This window comes from Cupressus sempervirens, chromosome 3 (genome assembly GCF_028749045.1).
Source record: "Cupressus sempervirens isolate cs-2001-9-10 chromosome 3, ASM2874904v1, whole genome shotgun sequence".
Classification (NCBI taxonomy): Eukaryota; Viridiplantae; Streptophyta; class Pinopsida; order Cupressales; family Cupressaceae; genus Cupressus; species Cupressus sempervirens.
The window spans coordinates 706691533-706711711 of NC_143120.1; the positions used below are offsets into that span (position 1 = coordinate 706691533).

The 20179-nt window shown below is 36.2% G+C and overlaps 1 protein-coding gene across 2 annotated transcripts in view; it reads left to right on the forward strand.

Annotated features, from left to right (window-relative positions):
• EMB1187 (Protein kinase superfamily protein) overlaps positions 1 to 20179 on the forward strand; it is a 144122-nt gene that overhangs the window by 38917 nt on the left and 85026 nt on the right. For both annotated transcript variants that reach the window (XM_089821595.1, XM_089821594.1), the window contains exons 3-6: positions 1623 to 1729; positions 3203 to 3308; positions 3393 to 3515; positions 3757 to 3848. In XM_089821595.1, the coding sequence (XP_089677721.1) occupies positions 1623 to 1729; positions 3203 to 3308; positions 3393 to 3515; positions 3757 to 3848 (428 nt within the window). The remainder of the gene's footprint in view (positions 1 to 1622; positions 1730 to 3202; positions 3309 to 3392; positions 3516 to 3756; positions 3849 to 20179) is intronic.

Sequence of the window (20179 nt, forward strand, 5' to 3'; positions counted from 1 at the left end):
TAGTCCCAAGCTAGTCGTTACCTATATTTTCCCTCATTTACTAAGGGGAAATTTTTTCCCCAGTCTACCTGATCTGATAAAAGCCTCAACTTGATTAGGTATACATATAGAAGCTTTGCTAGCAGTCGTAATAGCTTCATATTGTTGGACTGTCATTGCCTTAGCTAGAATCACCCATACAGTTATGCTCCCTAGGAACATGCATCATGTTTGTTTCCTTGAATTTATTGAGTTTTCAAATTTCTTATATTGGTTGCCTAAGCTAATAATTTTTTGTAGTGATAGTATATCCATCTTTAAAGAAAAATGACTCAATCCTTTTCCTCTTAGACATCCATGGATCATGTTGGATACTGATAGCTTTCATTTTATTGTTAGAAAGGATTTTCAATACTTATTATATTAAGTAAAAACTTAATCTATTATGTAATTGCAACAAGCACTTGCAGCCTGCCTGGTACCTTTCAATCATGAGCCTCTTAGCAGCATTGTCCCTGGGGAATTGAGATAATCATATTTGAACCTTCTTTAGCAATTATTAAAGTCAACTCCATCTTTTGGGTCTGAGTCAATGATCCTCAGAACGGTTTCCATTTCTTCCTCACTCTTGTTTGTTCATTTTGAACCTTTTCAAAGTTAAGCAGAACCTGTCTTGTACTATATCTTAATAAATTACCTGCTGGCGTAACTTTGATTGTCCTATAAGGTAACTTTCCTGGATCTTCAATGATTAGGCTTTTTATTTCAAGGAATAGTTTCTTTAACTTATAAAACATGGAATTCATAATTAATCACAGCCATTGATATTTTCTATTTTAGCATTTCATTAGTATGTATTCTAACATGCAAAATAATTTATATTGACTAGATCCCCTTTCATGGCTCTTTGCTTGATCTTCTTCATCATCTTGATCTTCTTGATTTTCTTTGAGAAATTGTACATTTGCAGGAATACCTAAATCGTTACCTTATCTTGTGGCTTAGGGTTTGACAACTTTGGGTTTATGTGCTTTACTGTGCAATCTTCATTGTAATCTGTGTCAAGTTACTTTTCATATCCTCGGGTCTTTCTACTTAAATATTTTCTTAATTATTTGGTATAGTTTATGAGTCCCAGGAAACTAATTGTGTTTATTTGTAGATACTAATATAATCTCTTCTTTCTATTACTATATATGCTTTCAAATTTTTACACCTATCGTTCATTCTTCTAGAAGGAAATGCCACTGCAAATACAAAACAAATGGAAAAGAGACATGCAGTACTCATCTGGCCATTATAAATAGTGCATGCCATGTTCATTGTTTTGTGGAGTTTTATCAGGATATAACTGCATAGTTTGTAAATCAATCTTTGTCAAGCCATATGTTGTGAGTAGTTGCTTACAAGAATCCATTTCTCATGAGCATGAATGGTCCATTTTGCACCCATTGCATCTAGGTGATGCTTATAGGGGTGAAATGTTAGGACTCATGGCAGGTCACATCCCAGAATGTTTGTCATTTTAAATTTTTTTTTGTCTAATTTGGTTTTGCAAGCATGAAATTGTAGATTTTGAGTTTTAATTGGGATGGTTTTTCTTTGGGGAGTAATTGGATGCTAATACTGATTTTCATGATCAGTGTTGAAGGTATCAGTGATTAATGAAAATGGAGATGATCTTCCTGTCACAGTTCGTGTATTTGGCCCTCATACAGAAATTGTGATTGATCGTGAGCGGGAATTGCAGGTTTGGGTTTTCAGCTTTATATTACGTTCATGATTGCAATGGCCTCGTGAATGCCATTTTGTACAAATCAGCTATTTTTCATGCCTCCCATTGCTTGGTTTTGTTTTCCGCCATTGAAATAAATATGTAAATGCATTTGATGATTTACAGGTATCTCATATTCCTCTTTTGCATTGATAGTTGAGACAGAAGTATAGCTTCTCATTAAAGAAAAAATTGTGCAATTAATACTACCTGTCGTCTTTGTCCTTCAAATCTTGCTTTAGAAATCAGCATGGTATGGACCAGACAATAGTTACACAATTAAAATTTAGCTCAAGTAATCACAAACAAAAGACCTAATCTTATGGCTATCGCCAGACGAAGATTATTATATAGACTGACCAAGAGATTTTTCCTGACACAAGATCCCATAGCTAAGTTCATCAATGGGCTGAGGGAATTTTATGATTCACTAAAGTGTCTTCTCACAGAACAGATGTAGACGCAGGTTGTTTCTGGGCTGGGATAATAATATCAGACAACTTTTGTCCCAGTAGAAGATGCTCTGGATTAAACATATTAATGCTATGACTAAATGAATGAAACATTTTTTGCAATGAAAAATTGGGCCCCATACATGAGGGAAAGGCACTTAAATAGCAGACCAAGCTTCAACTGATTAGTTTTTCTGCTTGGGATATAATTAGGTATTCTTTTCAATTGAGGGCAATTCTACAGTTTCCCTAATTGATTGTTTTCCTTAAGTCGATAATTATATTGGGTTCCAGGGTAATATCTCCTTGGACACCATTATCTCTGATAGTGGACTTCACTTCGGGCATGACAGCTTAAACTCTTGCTGCTACCTTTTCCAATACTTTTTTGTGATGATCTTATACTTCTGAATGCGTGAAGTGTGGGTTCCTTGAAGTGGCAAAGATTGAAGACATTGAAGATTGATCTCTGGACATATGTGCTGGGAAAATACTTAAAATTGAAGATTGTGATCATTTTGTTGAAAACTTGACATTTGTTCCCATCTTTTAATTCGTAGTTGTAAATGGAAATTCTTCTTCTAATGTGTTGGGTGTGACTATTTCCTCTTCCTCATGAAGTTAAATCAATCCATTTAGCTGTATAACTATTTGTAGAATCTAAAGATATTAAAATGATTTTCCCTCAAATTAAAGAATATTACCATTATTTTTGTTGTTCAGTCAAACTTAATCTTTTGATGTTAATGGCAAATTGAATTTGTTTGCTCTCCAAATTGAATTCATCTGATCCCTCTCTGCGAGTCTTTAAATACATGTCTTCTTTTAATCATATTTGTTGCAATTTATCTTCAACAGTTACAATGGCAACACAATCAGTTTTGAGAATTGCTTAGGGATCATGCATTTACAAACAAGCTTGTTAATTTATTCTTTTTCTGCTCTTTCTTTCTCTGTAGGTTTAGTTCTAAATTTAACTAATTTGTCAGTTGTGTAGACGATATTCTATCTTTCTGCTGCTGGATTTGGTGCAAAGCTCCTTGGCATTTTTGCAAATGGCATGGTGCAATCTTTTATTGATGCTTCTACAATGACACCAAAAGGTTAGTATATGGTACATAGATGGTATGTAAGCTTTGGAATGATGTTTTTAGAGTTGATGTTGATGGTCTTACCTAAATTGGCAGACATGAATAAGCCAAAGCATGCAGCACAGATTGCAAGGCAACTGCGTAAGTTTCATCAGACTGAAGTCCCTGGTCCTAAGGATCCACAGCTATGGCCAGATATCTTCAAATTTCTCAATAAAGGTTTTAATACTGTAAACTGTGTACTTATTTTTAATAAAGTCCCATTTACTGAAATTCCTAAGGCAGGTTTTCAGATTTTGTGGGTAATTTTTTTCTTTCTTCTTAGGCATTTCTACTAGTTAATATTCTTTTCTTATTAAGACAATCCCATGCTTTAAAGAATTAAAAATTTTGTATTTAATATTTGGTAGGTTCTAAACTCTAAATCCTGTTTTGCTGGATAACTGTTGTATTTGGGCAGCTTCCAATCTTCAATTTGAAGACAGTGCAAAGCAGGAAAAGTATGCGTCAATATTATTCAGTGAACTCAGAGAAGAAGCAAATTCTTTGAAGGTATTCATTGTGGCTTGGACCCCATATTGCTTTTGGTTGTTTCTATTTAACACTTTCTAATCAAGATTTAAAGTGTTATGGTATTTACTTTTGAGTTCAATATCTCGCTACTATGGCTTATGCATTGTCTACAGATTTCTAGATTAAACCATGATACAAGCATTCTAATCAAAACTCTGTACTTGATTTTCTATTTTCTATATTTGGAAACTATCAGAAACAAAATAAATTAAGGATTAAAATTCATGTTAGATATGCCAAAAGAGAGATTGCATACTGCATGCTATTGTGGGAGGAAGAATAAATTGTTATAAAATGAAATGTTGGATTCATTTGTAAGTTGTTTGTAGTGTTAAATGAGCTACACCAGTTTAATTTTGAAGTAACTTTCGGTTTTCTATGAGAGTTTCGTATGACTGACAATACGTTTTCCCAAGACTTTATTGCTAAGTTGCCAAATTGGGAATGGTAACGAGTATGGGTACGTCGGTACAAAATGCTGGTACGCAGAATTTTTGTAGGGGGTTGGGTATGTTTTTTGTACGTTCATACAAATATATATACTTATGTATGCATATGTGTATGTATGTATGTATGTATGTATATATGTATGTGTGTGTTGCTTAAAAATAGAATTAAGTTTAGAATGCCATATACCTAAACATATTGTAAACAAAACCATTACAAATTTCAATTTTTGAAAAATATCATTCTAATTTAAATTCAGGTTTCTGCATCAAAAAGGATCTCATGATAGGTAAGTCCAGAGTTTGTTAATCAGCAGTCTATGTCTTAAAAATATCTTAAAGATCAAACTAGAATCACTAAACATTTTGGCATTTAAAACACAAATCCCAGATGTGTACCCGCAGGAGATTCGTTTCAGAATTAGATTCCGGTATGTTTCATACCTGTAAACTGTAAAGTTCTTCAAATTCTGATAACAGGATCAGACTTCAAATGCAAAGACTAGATAGGCACAGGAATAATCTTGGCAATAAAACTTATATTCAGGTTTTAATATGCAAATGAGATAACTTTAGATCCTGGGATATGTATGAACTGGAGTACTGAATGTTGCAGATAACCCGTGAGGCTATGAAGACTTCGAGATCAGACTGTAGGTGTGCTGTGTGTCTCCATACTGTCATCACAACTCGCCTATATATCCATTTCAGAGGGTATGTCCCTTAAGGGACATAACCCTCAGCATTTAACTAGTAATTAGTTTACCCTAAGTCGGCGACTGCATAACAGTTATTAGTCTGTTCTAACTAAAGTTAGTTAAGACACAAGACTAAAAGCTATTACACCTAGATTGCCGGCACCCATAGGGCTAGTATAAATAATTACAAAATGCCATTTCTCAATTGAGTATATAGCAAGGAAAGTAAGGCACAATCTGCACCCATAGACCTGTGGATTATCTAGGTTAATTTCTTAACACTCCCTCTTAACCTGATAATCCTACAGAGAGATATTATATCTAGCAACATCAATACAGATGTTAAGCAAGAATTAATACTCTATATCTGTCTATCTCTTCTTAATACATAGTATCATAAAACATGTGATACAAAATCATATTACTAAACCTGTGATATGACAAATCACTGCTACTAGTGATAAAGCACATGTTGTGACTCATAGAAGCTGGTACTTCTAAATCACAACTAGATCCTGAATTTAAGATCTACCCGAATATAGGATAAACCTGAAGAATTTCTAGAATTCTTTATTTATCCAATTTGTGACCCATGAACATGTCAATGTCACAAGACGATCTAAAATTCACTTGGATCTTACAGTAAAATCTACTGTTAGGACATTATCTAGGAGATCGTCACCTCTCATAATGCCTACTGCACAAGTATTCATTATTTCAAAGATCGTCACCTCTTAAATAATGATTACGTATGGTGGAGCCCATAACAGTCAATAGCTTAACAAAATAAAATTTATCATTTTATTAATAATCAAATAGTACAAAAATGAATTACAACTCAACCATACCAAGTCTCTTTCTGAAATGTTCTATCTTTACTCTAGATAGAGGTCTGGTGAGTATATCAGCTGTCTGATTTGTAGTACAAATGTATTCCAATTTCACAGAATTCCTATCTACCATATCTCTTACATAATGGTAAGGAATTTCAATATGCTTGGATCTATCACGGAAAACTGGATTCACTGAGAGCTTGATGGAACTCTGATTATCACAATGAATGATCATAGAATTCATGGCTTGCCCAAATAATCCCACAATCAACTTCCTCAACCATACTGCTTCTCGAGAGGCCATTGCTGCTGCAATGTATTTAGCTTCTGTGGAGCTCTGAGCTACTGAAGACTACTTTCTGCATATCCATGAAATCATAGCTGATCCTAAACTAAAATAGCATCCTGAAGTGCTTTTCCTATCTTTTACACTTCCACCCCAATCTGAATCGGTGAATCCATTCGAATCTAAAGCAACTCTCTCATATTTGAGTCCATAGTTAAGAGTACCTTGAAGGTATCTCATAATGTGTTTAACAACAACTAGGTGAATCTCCTTAGGTTCACACATAAACTGACTTAATGCATGAACCGCATAGCAAATATCAGGTCTTGTATTTACTAGGTACATCAGAGACCCAATTATTTGCCTGTAGAGAGTAGAATCTATTGGAGGTGATTCTGCAACTGCTTCTTTAAGTTTATGCAAATTGGTCTCCATTGGAGAAGACATGGACTTGCAGTTCCACATTCCGAATTTCTTCCAGATATCTCCTTTGATTTAGTATGATACTATCGGCATTCTGTCGCACTTCCAATCCTAGGAAGTAATGGAGAAGACCCAAGTCTTCCATCTCAAATTCTCTGATAAGATCTTTCTTGCATTGATCTATAAGATAATCATCACCTGTGATTAACAAATCATCAACATACAATATCAAGATTACCATACCATCTTTATCTCTCTTATAATGCTAGTTCGGATCAGCTTCATTCTTAGAAAATCCTAAGCTAGTGAGATATTTATCAATCGTTTCATACCAGGCCCTGGGAGCCTGTTTAAGCCCATAAGGAGCTTTCTTGAGTCTGCAAACAAAGGCATTTGGATCATGAGTTTCAAAACCTTTTGGTTGCTCTATATAGACTTCTTCTAAAATCTTTCCATTGAAAAATGCTGTCTTTACATCCATCTGATGTACCTTCCATCCCTTAGATGCTGTAATTGCTAAGATAGCTCTAACGGTAGTATATCTGGCAACAGGAGCAAAAGTTTCTTCATAATCAATTCCTTCTTTCTGAGAAAAACCTCTGGCTACAAATCTGGCGTTATATTTCTCACTACTTCCATCAGTAGCATGCTTTATTTTGAATATCCATTTTGAAGACACAATGGATTTTCCTTTTGGCCTAGGAATCCCAAACATCATTTTTCATAATTGATTGATATTCTTCTGTCATAGCTTCTTTCCAGGTTGGATGTTTAATAGCATCAGAAGGATTGGTTGGCTCTATTTTGGATAAATCAATCATATTTGCTGTATAACCAGAGAATCTTTTAGATCTTTTACTTTCTCTAACAGATCTTGAAGGGGCAGCAAAATCTTGAGCTGCTTCAACTGTTTTTATGGCCCAAAGTGGCCTTTTCTTTGAACTTTCTTCAAGGTTTATTTCATCTTCGACCTCTTCTAAGTTCTCCCTCTGAGATTCAGATTCACTGTGATGACCCTTATTCAAAGGTCACTAAAAACTACTAACACTAAACTATGCAATTACGTCAAATACTTGGCATGCAGTCTGAACTGTGCAATGTAACATACTGAATATGTGCTAAGCTCAAATCTGCTCTCAAAAATGCTGATAAAAACTAGAGGAATTTCATCAAACAATTCACATGCAAGGGACATATGACTGATATAGTATTTCAGCTTGCTTTAAATGACTCTTTCTTCAATTTGCATCAATGAGAATCTTGTGCTAGAAGACTCAAAATGGACTACACAATGACCTAACATGAGTGTGCAACTAATTTTGACAATATTCATTGCATATATATGATCTAAGCACGAGAAATGAACACCTACAGCCAACTGGCATTTTTACGAACAATTGGTATGCAAACTAACTAGCTGGTAAATATTGATATTGAATTGCTTAAATGACATCAGCAACTATTATCTTCTTAAATGAAATTTCTAATACAATTCTCATGAAATATGGCCAAGTTTTTTGGCATTTATATGGATTACAAAAAATGATAATATTGGTATAATGCACACCTACAACTGGAACTTATACACCTAAAAAGCAATACTAACAAAGGAACCTGGTTGTAGATGGCTGTAATAATTTTCTTCAATGCTGCCCCTTCTGCTTTGTTTTTCTCGATTTGCTTTTTTTGAATTGCTTTTTTCAGATCTGCTTTTTCGAATTGCTTTTTTTGACTGCTTTTTTTTCGGACTGCTTTTTCGGCCGGCCTTTTCGGTTCTATTTTTTCGGACTGTTTTTTCGGCCAGCCTTTTCGGTTCTGCTTTTTCGGACTGCTTTTTCGGTTCTGCTTTTAAAAAAAAATCAAACCCTCAATCAAATCTCTGTCCAAACTGAATATACCAATGAAGATCAACATGAAATGGCTGAGTACCACTTCCAATGTGCAACCCTTCAGAAGGTCTTTCACTTCCTCAGTTATGCAATCTCTTGAGAGGTATCGTTCTCAAGGATTATGCTGAATATTTGCAGACTATTAAGCTCCACAAATGCTCATAGAAGATGTAGTTGAATTATCAAATCCCGTCCATGCAAATGAGAGGCCAAGCCCTCTATTTATTCACTTTTCTAAGAAGTTACTAATAACTTCTAGAAACATCCATTATAAAAACTCATTATAATGCAGTTTTATAATTAAATAACTTTATAAAATAAAAAGTGCAACTCAACTTAAAATTATAACATGTAGGCTGCGTATAAAAAGTAATGATAAAATAATATCTCCAAGAGCATAATAAGCCATCCAATCCTCAAATAAACGCCAGAATGACCCTCTCATCACAACCACCAGTCTACGAGAGTCCGTGATAGACTGATTCGGCATGCAAAACGATGTCAACCAAAATAGGGACATTACAGTCCGCCCTTCTTGAAATTGCTTGTCCCCAAGCAATGGCTGAACAACAAACTAGTCGCTCCACCTAGATCCCAAATGTAGTCATGAACTGTATTGTTGTCAGTCAACGTGGGCTTCAGCAACAACCTTTGAAATATAACCAAGAGGAATCCATGAATAAATCATGAATCACGATGCAACTGAACTCCAAATCCACTACTGCCACAGTCAGGAACCCACGAGGCACAAATTCTCAAAATATCAGACCCCAAGTAGAGTAGATCACCCAAACTGTCAACATAATAAACACCATCCACACAACCCACCGTGTTATGCGGAATGCACACTCCAACTTTGTTACAATGGTGACCACTCCTACATGAAATTGCACCAAATATAGAGAATCCACACACTGTACATCTACTGCAGTTAACACAACTCTGCAAATTACCGGCCACTGTCTCATAACCATAACACCCATGCACTGCTGATGGTGAATAGCCATTACACGGTAGATAGCAAAAAAGAGAGCTCAGTCCAAACCTGTCTACCATCGACTCCTCAACACATGGATCAAAAGCAAACCGATGAACATATCCTGCAGTATAATGCCGGTAAAAAGAACCAATCCCAGTCAACGACTCATCCTGCAGACGTGATAAAACCAACTGTGACTGATCATCAGCTAAGTCAGAGGATGATATAGCCAAGGGCGCAAAATCAACAACATCACTAGTCTCTGTGCCCTTCAAGTCAAACATACCACAATGCTCAGTTGCAGCGCCTAACTCAGCTGAACCTACCTCCAGTGGAAACGGACCAAATATGCCAGTACTAGTGTCGTGGACAGATAATTCCTCATCTCCACTGCCTCTATCAACCTCAATCATGGACATCCTCGGATCACCAGACACCACGATCCGTGATTGTACAGAATCTGGTAAAGACTGAAGTCGTTCTAACTCCATGGTCACCTTAGCTAAATGAAACTGTGACTCCTTGAAAGCCAACTGTGTACTCTCAAGAAACTCAGAAGTCACCTCAAGCTACTGAGTAAGCTCACTCACCTCATCTTCCTTGACCAATAACGCGTCATATGCTGTACTGCACCACTCCATAAGATAATCTTTGTCAACTACCAACTACATATAATCTTGTCTCAGAATCCGGATAGCCTCCCATAAAGAGTGGATCTCTGTCAAAGAAAAATAACTGCCTCCCTGCTCATCACTAGTAGGAGAACCCCATCCATAAACTGCTAACAACTGACGAACAACATCGAAATGCTCGCAAGCGATAGAAATGTCTTGCTTGCCAACTCTCAGCTGACTAGACACATGATTGTGCCGATTGGTCGAACTCCTATACTCTATCCCTGGTACACTGTCCAAAGGAGTAACCTTAGAATAGCTATCATCTGTAATACTCAGATCTTGGGACTCTCCTGTAAACTTTGTCATCTCTGAGAAATCATCAACATGTGACCTGACTGTAAAAGAAAACTGAGTCCCTACTATACGTGCTAACTCCCAAACTGAGCTCACCTCAAGACAAAGCTCGTCCACATGTCTCTCAGAATCCTGGAGAGCCAATTGAATACACACCAAGGAATTTCGAGTATCCTCCAGCGCATGAGAAAGCCGGTCAACCTCCTCCTTCTTCAATGCATCTAAATAGATCCCTAGAAGATTAAGGAGATGATCGCGATCTGAAAGTAGGTGTATGTAACTTACCTTCATTGCCTCCATGCCTTCCTTGATCTGTTGTAAGTTGTCACAAGAACCTGTTGTGACTCCTTTTTGTCTCTCTTGCAGTTGAATCATCCAAATGTGATTCTCAATCAATCCATGTATCTTGTCATGATGAGATAAAGCCGTGACAATATTCTTGTCCCTTGTCTTCAGCTGGCTTGCCAAACCAAGTAAAGAGCTACTAGCCTCTATCTCATGTGAAGAAGCATCCAACTGTGCTTGATACTCATTTTCTGCAAAGTCCTGAATGCTCACTTTCTGATCAACTGTATTATCCTCAAACATGACAGTATCCTCAACTGCTGTAACTTCATCCAACCCAACTGTACTGGAATCACTATTTGTGTCAATCGCACAATCCGGTGTGCTTGTGATATCACCTTTTGGCTCAACTTGCACAACGTCTGTAACCCCTTCTACCTGTGAAGATGATGCAAATAAACCATTACCTGAAGATGTGCTAATGTCTCCTTGTATTGAATCAGCATGTTTGTTAAACTCCTCATACAAGTTTCTACCTGTCATAGGGAAGGTATAATCCTTAGGCCTATCAAAACATTCAATCAGTCTCTCCCTAAACTCCACATGAGGTAATGTGTGCATGACCCATAGTGACCATACCATGATGCCACCACTTGTGTGCTAACCCATCCAGGTGAATTGCTGCATACTTAATAGCTTCTTCCTCAGGCATAGGGTTTATTTGAAAGTATGTGTCAAGCTTTTGAACCCAAGCTCTTGCTATAGACTTCCCCGAGCCATCATAATATGGTAACTGAAGTTTCCCTACTTTCTTCCATAGCTCATAGCTCTGGTTCTTGTCTTGTCCACGTGGCATATGCTTCATCCGCACATCTATATACTCCCTAAAGGTAATTGCAGCAATAAAATCTGGACCTTTGGCTTCCCAATCTCTCCTTAGTTGGTCCTGTATATTAGTGATCTGGGGCTCTGGTACGGGCTGCTCTGGAGCTCTAAGAGGAAATGTGGGAATCATTGGCCGCGAACTCATTGTCCTAGTTTGCTGGGGTGCATGACCGAAATTGTTCCCAACTTGTTCGCCTCCATTATGTGTCCATCTTGATTATTACCATTCTAATTATTTCCTCCACCCACATTAGCATTCAACCCCGTTTGATGAGCCATCATCTGCATCATAAGCTCCAATCTCTGACTTTGTTCCTGTGCTCTCTGTTCTGCTGATCCCTGTCCTTGTGCTAAGGTGTCTAATAACTGTAAGAATCTTTCCTTTCCCTAATCTGGACCGACATTCATTTTGTCAAACATTTTTCTCTCTATTTGGCTATTCCAAATTCTCAATAAGACCTCCATAGGATGGCAGGAAACCGCTCTGATACCACTGTAATGACCCTTACTCAAAGGTCACTAAAAACTACTAACACTAAACTATGCAATTACGTCAAACACTTGGCATGTAGTCTGAATTGTGCAATGTAACATACTGAATATGTGCTAAGCTCAAATCTGCTCTCAAAAATGCTGATAAAAACTCAAGGAATTTCATCAAACAATTCACATGCAAGGGACATATGACTGATATAGTATTTCAGCTTGCTTTAAATGACTCTTCAATTTGCATCAATGAGAATCTTGTGCTAGAAGACTCAAAATGGACTACACAATGACCTAACATGAGTGTGCAACTAATTTTGACAATATTCATTGCATATATATGATCTAAGCACGAGAAATGAACACCTATAGCCAACTGACATTTTTACGAATAGTTGGTATGCAAACTAACTAGCTGGTAAGTATTGATATTGAATTGCTTAAATGACACCAGCAACTATTATCTTTTTAAATGAAATTTCTAATTCAATGCTCATGAACTATGGCCTAGTTTTTTGGCATTTACATGGATTACAAAAAATGATAATGTTGGTATAATGCACACCTACAGCTGAAACTTATACACCTAAAAAGAAATACTAACAAAGGAACGTGGTTGTAGATGGCTATAATAATTTTCTTCAATGTTGCCCCTTCTACTTTGTTTTTTCCGATTTGCTTTTTTCGAACTGCTTTTTCCGGATTTGCTTTTTCGAATTGCTTTTTCAGACTGCCTTTTTTTTCGGACTGCTTTTTCAGCTTGTCTTTTTGGTTCTGCTTTTTCGGATTGCTTTTTTTGGACTACCTTTTCGGTTTTGCTTTTTCGGACTGCTTTTAAAAAAAAATCAAACCCTCAATCAAATCTCTTTCCAAACTGAATATACCAATGAAGATCAACATGAAATGGCTGAGTACCACTTCCAATGTGCAACCCTTCAGAAGGTCTTTCACTTCCTTAGTTATGCAATCTCTTGAGAGGTATCGTTCTCAAGGATTATGCTGAATATTTGCAGACTATCAAGCTCCACAAATGCTCATAGAAGATGTAGTTGAATTATCAAATCCTGTCCATGCAAATGAGAGGCCAAGCCCTCTATTTATTCACTTTTCTAAGAAGTTACTAAGAACTTCTAGAAGCATCCATTATAAAAACTCATTGTAATGCACTTTTATAATTAAATAACTTTATAAAATAAAAAGTGCAACTCAACTTAAAATTATAACATTTAGGCCGCATATAAAAAAGTAATGATAAAATAATATCTCCAAGAGCATAATAAGCCATCCAATCCTCAAATAAACGCCAGAAGGATCCTCTCATCACAACCACTAGTCTACGAGAGTCTGTGATAGACTGATTCGGCACGCAAAACGATGTCAACCAAAACGGGGACATTACATTCACTTATTCTTTCAGAATTTGATAAAGGAGAGGGTTCATGGGAATTTATTGCTCTTTTAAATGCAAGATCTTCCTCAAAGATTACATCTCTGCTAAGTTCAATAGTTTTCTATCCAGGTATGAAAATTCTATATGCTTTAGAAGTTTCACTATACCCTACAAAGATACCCTTCCTTCCAGATGGTTCTAATTTGGTCCTCTTTTCTTTTGGCACATGAATGTATATAGGACATCCAAAGATTCTGAGATGACTTATATTAGGTTTTATTTTAGTAAATACTTCTTCAGGGGTCTTATCTTTAAGATAGGAGTGAGGGCTTCTATTTTGGATGTATACAGCAGTACAAAACGCTTCTGCCCAAAGATAGTGTTCTAGATTTTGATCAAAAATCATAGCCTTAGCAGCTTCTATAATTGTTCTATTTTTCCTTTCAGCTACCCCGTTTTGTTCAGGATTATAAGGAACAGTATACTCCCTCTTGATCCCTGATTCTTTACAAAAAGTTTTAAACAAATCTGAGGTATATTCTCCTCCATTATTTGTTCTAAGGGTTTTAATTTTATGTCCTGAAAATTTTTCTGTTAATGTTTTGAATTCCTTAAATCTTTGTAAGATTTCTTCTGATTCTTTGCATTTTAAAAAGTAAATCCATGTTTTTCCTAGAGAAGTCATCTATGAACAAGACATAATACCAGAATCCTCCAAGGGAGGGAACGGACATGGGTCCACATAATTCTGAATGAATTAATTCTAGTACATTATTTGTTTTTCTAGTACTAACATGAAAAGGACTTGTAGTACTTTTACCTAGGGCACGCCCTTTGCAAATACTAGGGTGATCTTGGTTTAATTTTGGTAATCCGGTAACCATCTTTTCCATAGTAGATAGGGTTTTAAAGTTTAGGTGCCCTAATCTTTTGTGCCATATTTCGTTTGAATCTTTTGCTTTGTGAAGAAGGGCTTGAATGGGTTCTATATTCAGTTCATACAAATATCTCTTTCTTTGACCAATTACTTTAGCTTTCTTGATGGAAGAGTTCTTAGCCCAAGTTAATACTTTGCCATCCGCGAATGCAACATTGTGTCCATCATCTTCTAAGGCTGTAATTAATATTAGGTTCCTTTTTATCCTTGGTACATATAGTACATCCTTGAGAAGAAGAGCATTTCCTGTCTTTAGCTTCAAAGTGCAACTACCAATTCCTTTAACTTAATGTGCTGAGTTATCACCAATAGTAACTTCACCGTTAACTTTCTCGGTCAAGAAATCTAGAGTTTCCTTGTATCTTGTTATATGCCTGGAGGATCCACTATCTATCACGCATGCCTTATTTGAGATTTCATTTGATAAGGAGGAATACAATACACGATTCTCTGGATCATAAGTTTCTTTTTTTTTAACAACATTTATGCAATTTGCTTGTTGCTTGGAGTTTTCTCGACAATTAAATCTATAGTGTCCAAATTTTTCACATTTGAAACACTTTATTTTTGATAGGTCTTTCTTGGGCTTGCCATTCTTCTAATTTCCTTTATTTTTTTTGAAATGCTTTTTCTTGCCTTTATAAGAATTGGCATTAAGAACGTGAAGTTCTTCATCTTCCACTTTAGGTTTTCCTCCTTTCTTTAGTTTTCTTGATTCTTCCTGAAGACAATCATTCTTAAGTGTGTTAAAATCGGGAAGCTGATCTCTAGCACTTATTCCTTGTACAAATGTTTCCCATCATTCTGGTAGTCCATCTATGGCCATGAGCATTAATTCGGTATCATTTATGATGGTTCCTATGCTGGGCAATTCATCTCTAATACTAGCGACTCTTAGAAAATAAGAGTTTATTGATTCTCCTTTCTTTATTTGGATGTGATTTAATTGTCTCTTTAGTGCAAGGACCCTCGTTGCATTATTTATTTCAAATGCATTTCGTAATGCATTCATCATATCGTAGGCAGTCTGGTGTTTTGTAAGCATAGGCACAATGTCATTCTTAACTCCATCCAATATGATTTGAATGGCTTTCCTGTTTCCATTGATCCATATAGATTTGTGGGGTTCACCAGGTGGCTCTTTGGATGCTCCATCAACAAACTGTCTAATATTATTTTCTTCGAGAATCATCAAGATTCTGAATTTCCATGCTTCAAAATGTTCCTTTCCATCGAATCTATCTTCAGGTCTGATTGAATATGCCATTGGAAATGGAAGACAATTACTAAATGTAAAAGGTCTGATCACTGAAAATTTGCAGAGCCCTAGATCTGATAACTAGGCTCTAATACCATGTAAAGTTCTTCAAATTCTGATAATAGGATCAGACTTCAAATACAAAGACTAGATAGGCACAGGAATAATCTTGGCAATAAAACTTATATTCAGGTTTTAATATGCAAATGAGATAATTTTAGATCCTGGGATATGTATGAACTGGAGTACTGAAATGTTGCAGATAACCCGTGAGGCTATGAAGACTTGGAGATCAGACTGTAGGTGTGCTGTGTGTCTCCATACTGTCTTCACAGCCCACCTATATATCCATTTCAGAGGGTATGTCCCTTAAGGGACATAACCCTCAGCATTTAACTAGTAATTAGTTTACCCTAAGTTGGCGACTACATAACAGTTATTAGTCTGTTCTAACTAAAGTTAGTTAAGACACAAGACTAATAGCTATTACACCTAGATTGCCGGCACCCATAGGGCTAGTATAAATAATTACAAAATGCCATTTCTCAATTGAGTATATAGCAAGGAGAGTAAGGCACGATCTGCACCCATAGACCTGTGGATTATCGAGGTTAATTTCTTAACATAAACACCTGAAAAAGTCCCATGATTCAGCAACTTAGCTTTATTGATGGTAAAATTCAGTTTCATCAAATTAGAGAGAACATACTTCTTAGTTGAGAAATTGCTCAGTATAGCGCATTGTAGGTTACTGTTACCCATTAAATCACATTAGTGCTATTTTTTGATCTCAAAAACTTCTAAAAATATACTATTATAGTAACTGTACGAAACATGTGTTTAAGGCAAAGCGAAAATGACTGATGGCATTAATTCCACCACGAAGAACATCTTTCTCTCCTGTTCTTTTTCCAAGCCATGCACAAAGGGTTTCCATCCTGTGCATGCAACATGCGTGGCAACATTTTTTTGGCCGTATGTTGCCAAATTAGGTTTTGGTACCATGATTTGCTCAATATACTTGTTAGGAAGAGTGGAAACATGTTGACCTTTTGAGTGTTCTCAATGAACAAATTTGTTTGTAATTACATTATAGTATTATACAATTCAGGAAGAGTCTATCAAATGCAATGTTGTACCCTTTGCAGATTTCTTATGCTTGTACGGTGCAACTCTTGACAAATAAGGGATCTTGGTGATGTAATATTTTGAAGTCAATGCAAAGGAAAGAAGATGTAAAATTGTAGTCATTTTGTTTCACCACTCAACAAGAATTGTTTGCACTTGTTTGAAACAATTTTACTCGTGATCTTTCTTTTTCTCATTTACGATGGCCGTCATCTCCACAATAATTGAGTTGATACCATCATGTCATGCCCCTGGCCTAAGATCATGGTCAGGAAAAGACAGATCACAGCAATAAATAGCAAATCTTAGGTGACTGAATAAGAGGACCGACCCAAAATGAGATATAAATTAAATAGTTTAGATCCTAGGTTGATGACCTGTTTAATGTTGTTGAATTAGATGAAATTTTGATATTTCCAGGGCCGGCCTCTCCTTGCATTGCTATCCAACTTTTGAAAAAAGGAATTCAAACAATAAAAATATAATTTATTTTCTTCTGGCAAACATCATTTAGGAGGCACAAACGTTAGGTGAGGAGGTGCATGTGCATGGTATAAATAGAGATCTTTGGGTGGAAAAGTGAGGGGAATCATAGGAATAATTCTGAGTGTGCGAAGAACAGATGGGAAATTAAGAAAGAAGATCAGATCAGAGAATAAATTGAAGTAAATCAGATCAACTTCAGAACACATTGGAATATAAGTATATTTAGATCAGACAAAAAGGGCAGTTTGAGAGCAGAAAAGGAGAAGGGCTGAGCAGAAACGTATGTGAAGGAAAGGATGTAATCAAGTTAATAATAATCAACAGTTTTATTAAAGGCAGCAGTCACCAAGAGAAAGAGGGATACCTTAGGAGGAAAAACATAATAGAAACAAGAACTTAATCTACAAACAAGGAACACCATACGAATTATAGCAGGCTAATTACAATCATGCAAACACACTATTACAGCAGATGTGAATACAATGTTGAACAGATTTGGAGTAGAATATGCAGACTTGAGGGATATCCAGGAAGGATCAATAAAGCCAATTAAATGAAAAGCATCAAAGACAAGGATAAGCAGTCTCAGAAGATATATAATAAACAGCAGCTACATATTTACGCCAAAGGCGTTTTTCTATATGAGATGGAGAAGCTCAAATAGAAGATTGACGGCTGAAACTTGCGCATAGACTGAAGGTGTTCTCCATCATCACGCTTAAGCACTCAAGCACTAAAGCAATCAAGTGCTCAAGTCATCTTAAGTCCACCCATCCATGACAATGTTGCATCCTAAGTCCTCTCAAACTGCCCTTATGGTCTCCATCGTTTTACTGATCTTGGCATACTCATTATCCAAGATTGTTGTATTCAATTCTGCTCACACAGTGGCACAAATGATGTTCCTCCCCCCTTTGCAGCCTTCTGCATCATCTCCTTATAATGAGATTGAGCTACATGAATTGGTATGCCATTGGAAAAAAAGAATCTACTAATGGATTCCTTTATCTTCTTTTTAATGCACACATTAAATAGATCTGCTATGGGGTTACTTTGAGTTGTCACCTTTCATTTCCTGTTGCTTGGTTTTGCTTTGGCCATAGCACTAAAAGTGGAAGAAGGTCTTGAGGCTGCCCCTGTAAATGATGATGCTCTTGGGTGTGATATAGGAGTAGGAATATGTTTCTGCCCCTGTAATTGCTTCTCATGTGATTGCTGAATACAATGAATTTGTTTACTAACAAATAAGGTAGTAGGCATTTCAATCTCCAAGTCATTTGGAATGCCTCAAAGCTCTTACTGAATTCAATTCTATAATGCCAATGTCTACTGGGCTTAAAAAACTCACATGCTCCCATACCTTTTCGTCCAAAAGAGGAAGTGTTGAAGATTGTAGCTATGATAGAGATCTTTATCTCCGGAAATATGGACGTTATTACTGTTATTGTCACCTTCAGTTGAAAAGGACACTTATGTTGAATTGTAATATTAAATGTAATGACGCGTGCATTTGAAGAGTTGTAGTTATAATTATTAAAAAGAGTCCTTTTGGAAAATTGAAAAGTCCTTTAGTTGGAATGTGAAGAGTCACCTTAAGTTATATATATCGAATCAAGCAATAGGCATTGTACACTTGAACTCTATTTTCAATAAAATGATATTTTTGTTGTGTGGCTGGGTTTTTCCCCTTCATTCTGAAACGGTTTTCCTAGGATATTTCTGATGTTCTTTGTTTCAGCTTTGTCTTCGTTGATTTTTGGGCTCTAGTTTTAACATGGTATTAGAGGCAAGTTTGTTTTTAGCAATAATGGAAGTCTCTTCGTGTTGGTTAATATAGCTATGTTCAAGTCTCTTGTTTTTTTTTGGCATCTCATATGTTTGTTTTATGATTCGGCATGGATCATCTTTTGAATCTCTTTTCGATATTAGTAGTGATTAAGTAAATATTTCCCTTTTTGTCCTTTCCTCGTATTATCGGTGTTCATATATTTGGTTGCATTCCTTCGAATTTTTTTACACTGTCATTTTTTCTATTTGCTCCTCTTCATGTTTTCATAGTTATCATCACTACAGTAGTCTCAGGTTAATATCTTGGCTTTATGCATGGTGATTGGGAGCTTTGTATTTGTGCGCATGCAGGGGCTGGTTGTTTGCTTATTAATTTTCTTGTTGTTGATTCTTCCAGATTCATTCATCTAATAGAGTTAGTTGTTGACATTGATGTGGTTTTATGTATTTAGTTTGGTTTGGATTTAATACTGGAAAGCTATGGTACATGCACTCGTATGCATTCCCTACCAAATTGATGTGTTGATATTTCGATAGATGCTCTTTCAGGCATTTTGTTGCAAACATTAGTTTGCTATGGGGTTGTATTTTTGAGCGTCTCATGCTTCCGCTTGTGTCGTTCTATCATATGAATTTCATTTTGATAACTTCTTTTATTTTATGTTCCGTGTCGTTGGAAAATTCAAATTTAATCTTTTGTATGATTATATTTTTGCTGTGGATGTTTCCAGCATCATAGGTTTGTTTCTTTCAAGCTATATGATACCAACTTTGAAGGCTTTCAAGGAAAAGATCTGAGCTATGGAAAAGTTGCGGAATCTCTGGACTCGGATGGATCATTTGATGCGCCCATTTATTTCCTATAAGCTACTGTAGGTTACTAGATTCTGTGGAAAATGAATGTGTTGTGATTTATAGGCCAGAGGAATCAGTTGAGGAACACCTTCAATTTCATGATGATTCCTAATGGTGTTGGACACTTTGTCAAAATTTTGTTACTTAAAGAGCTGCTTTGTAATGGCTTAAAGAAGACATTTCTCAAGATGACTGGAATCATGCATTGAGGATTATTGTGTGAGTACCAAAGTAATAGCTATGTGTAGAGCACTCTCTTGATTATTGACCTTTTCTTGCCAAGAACA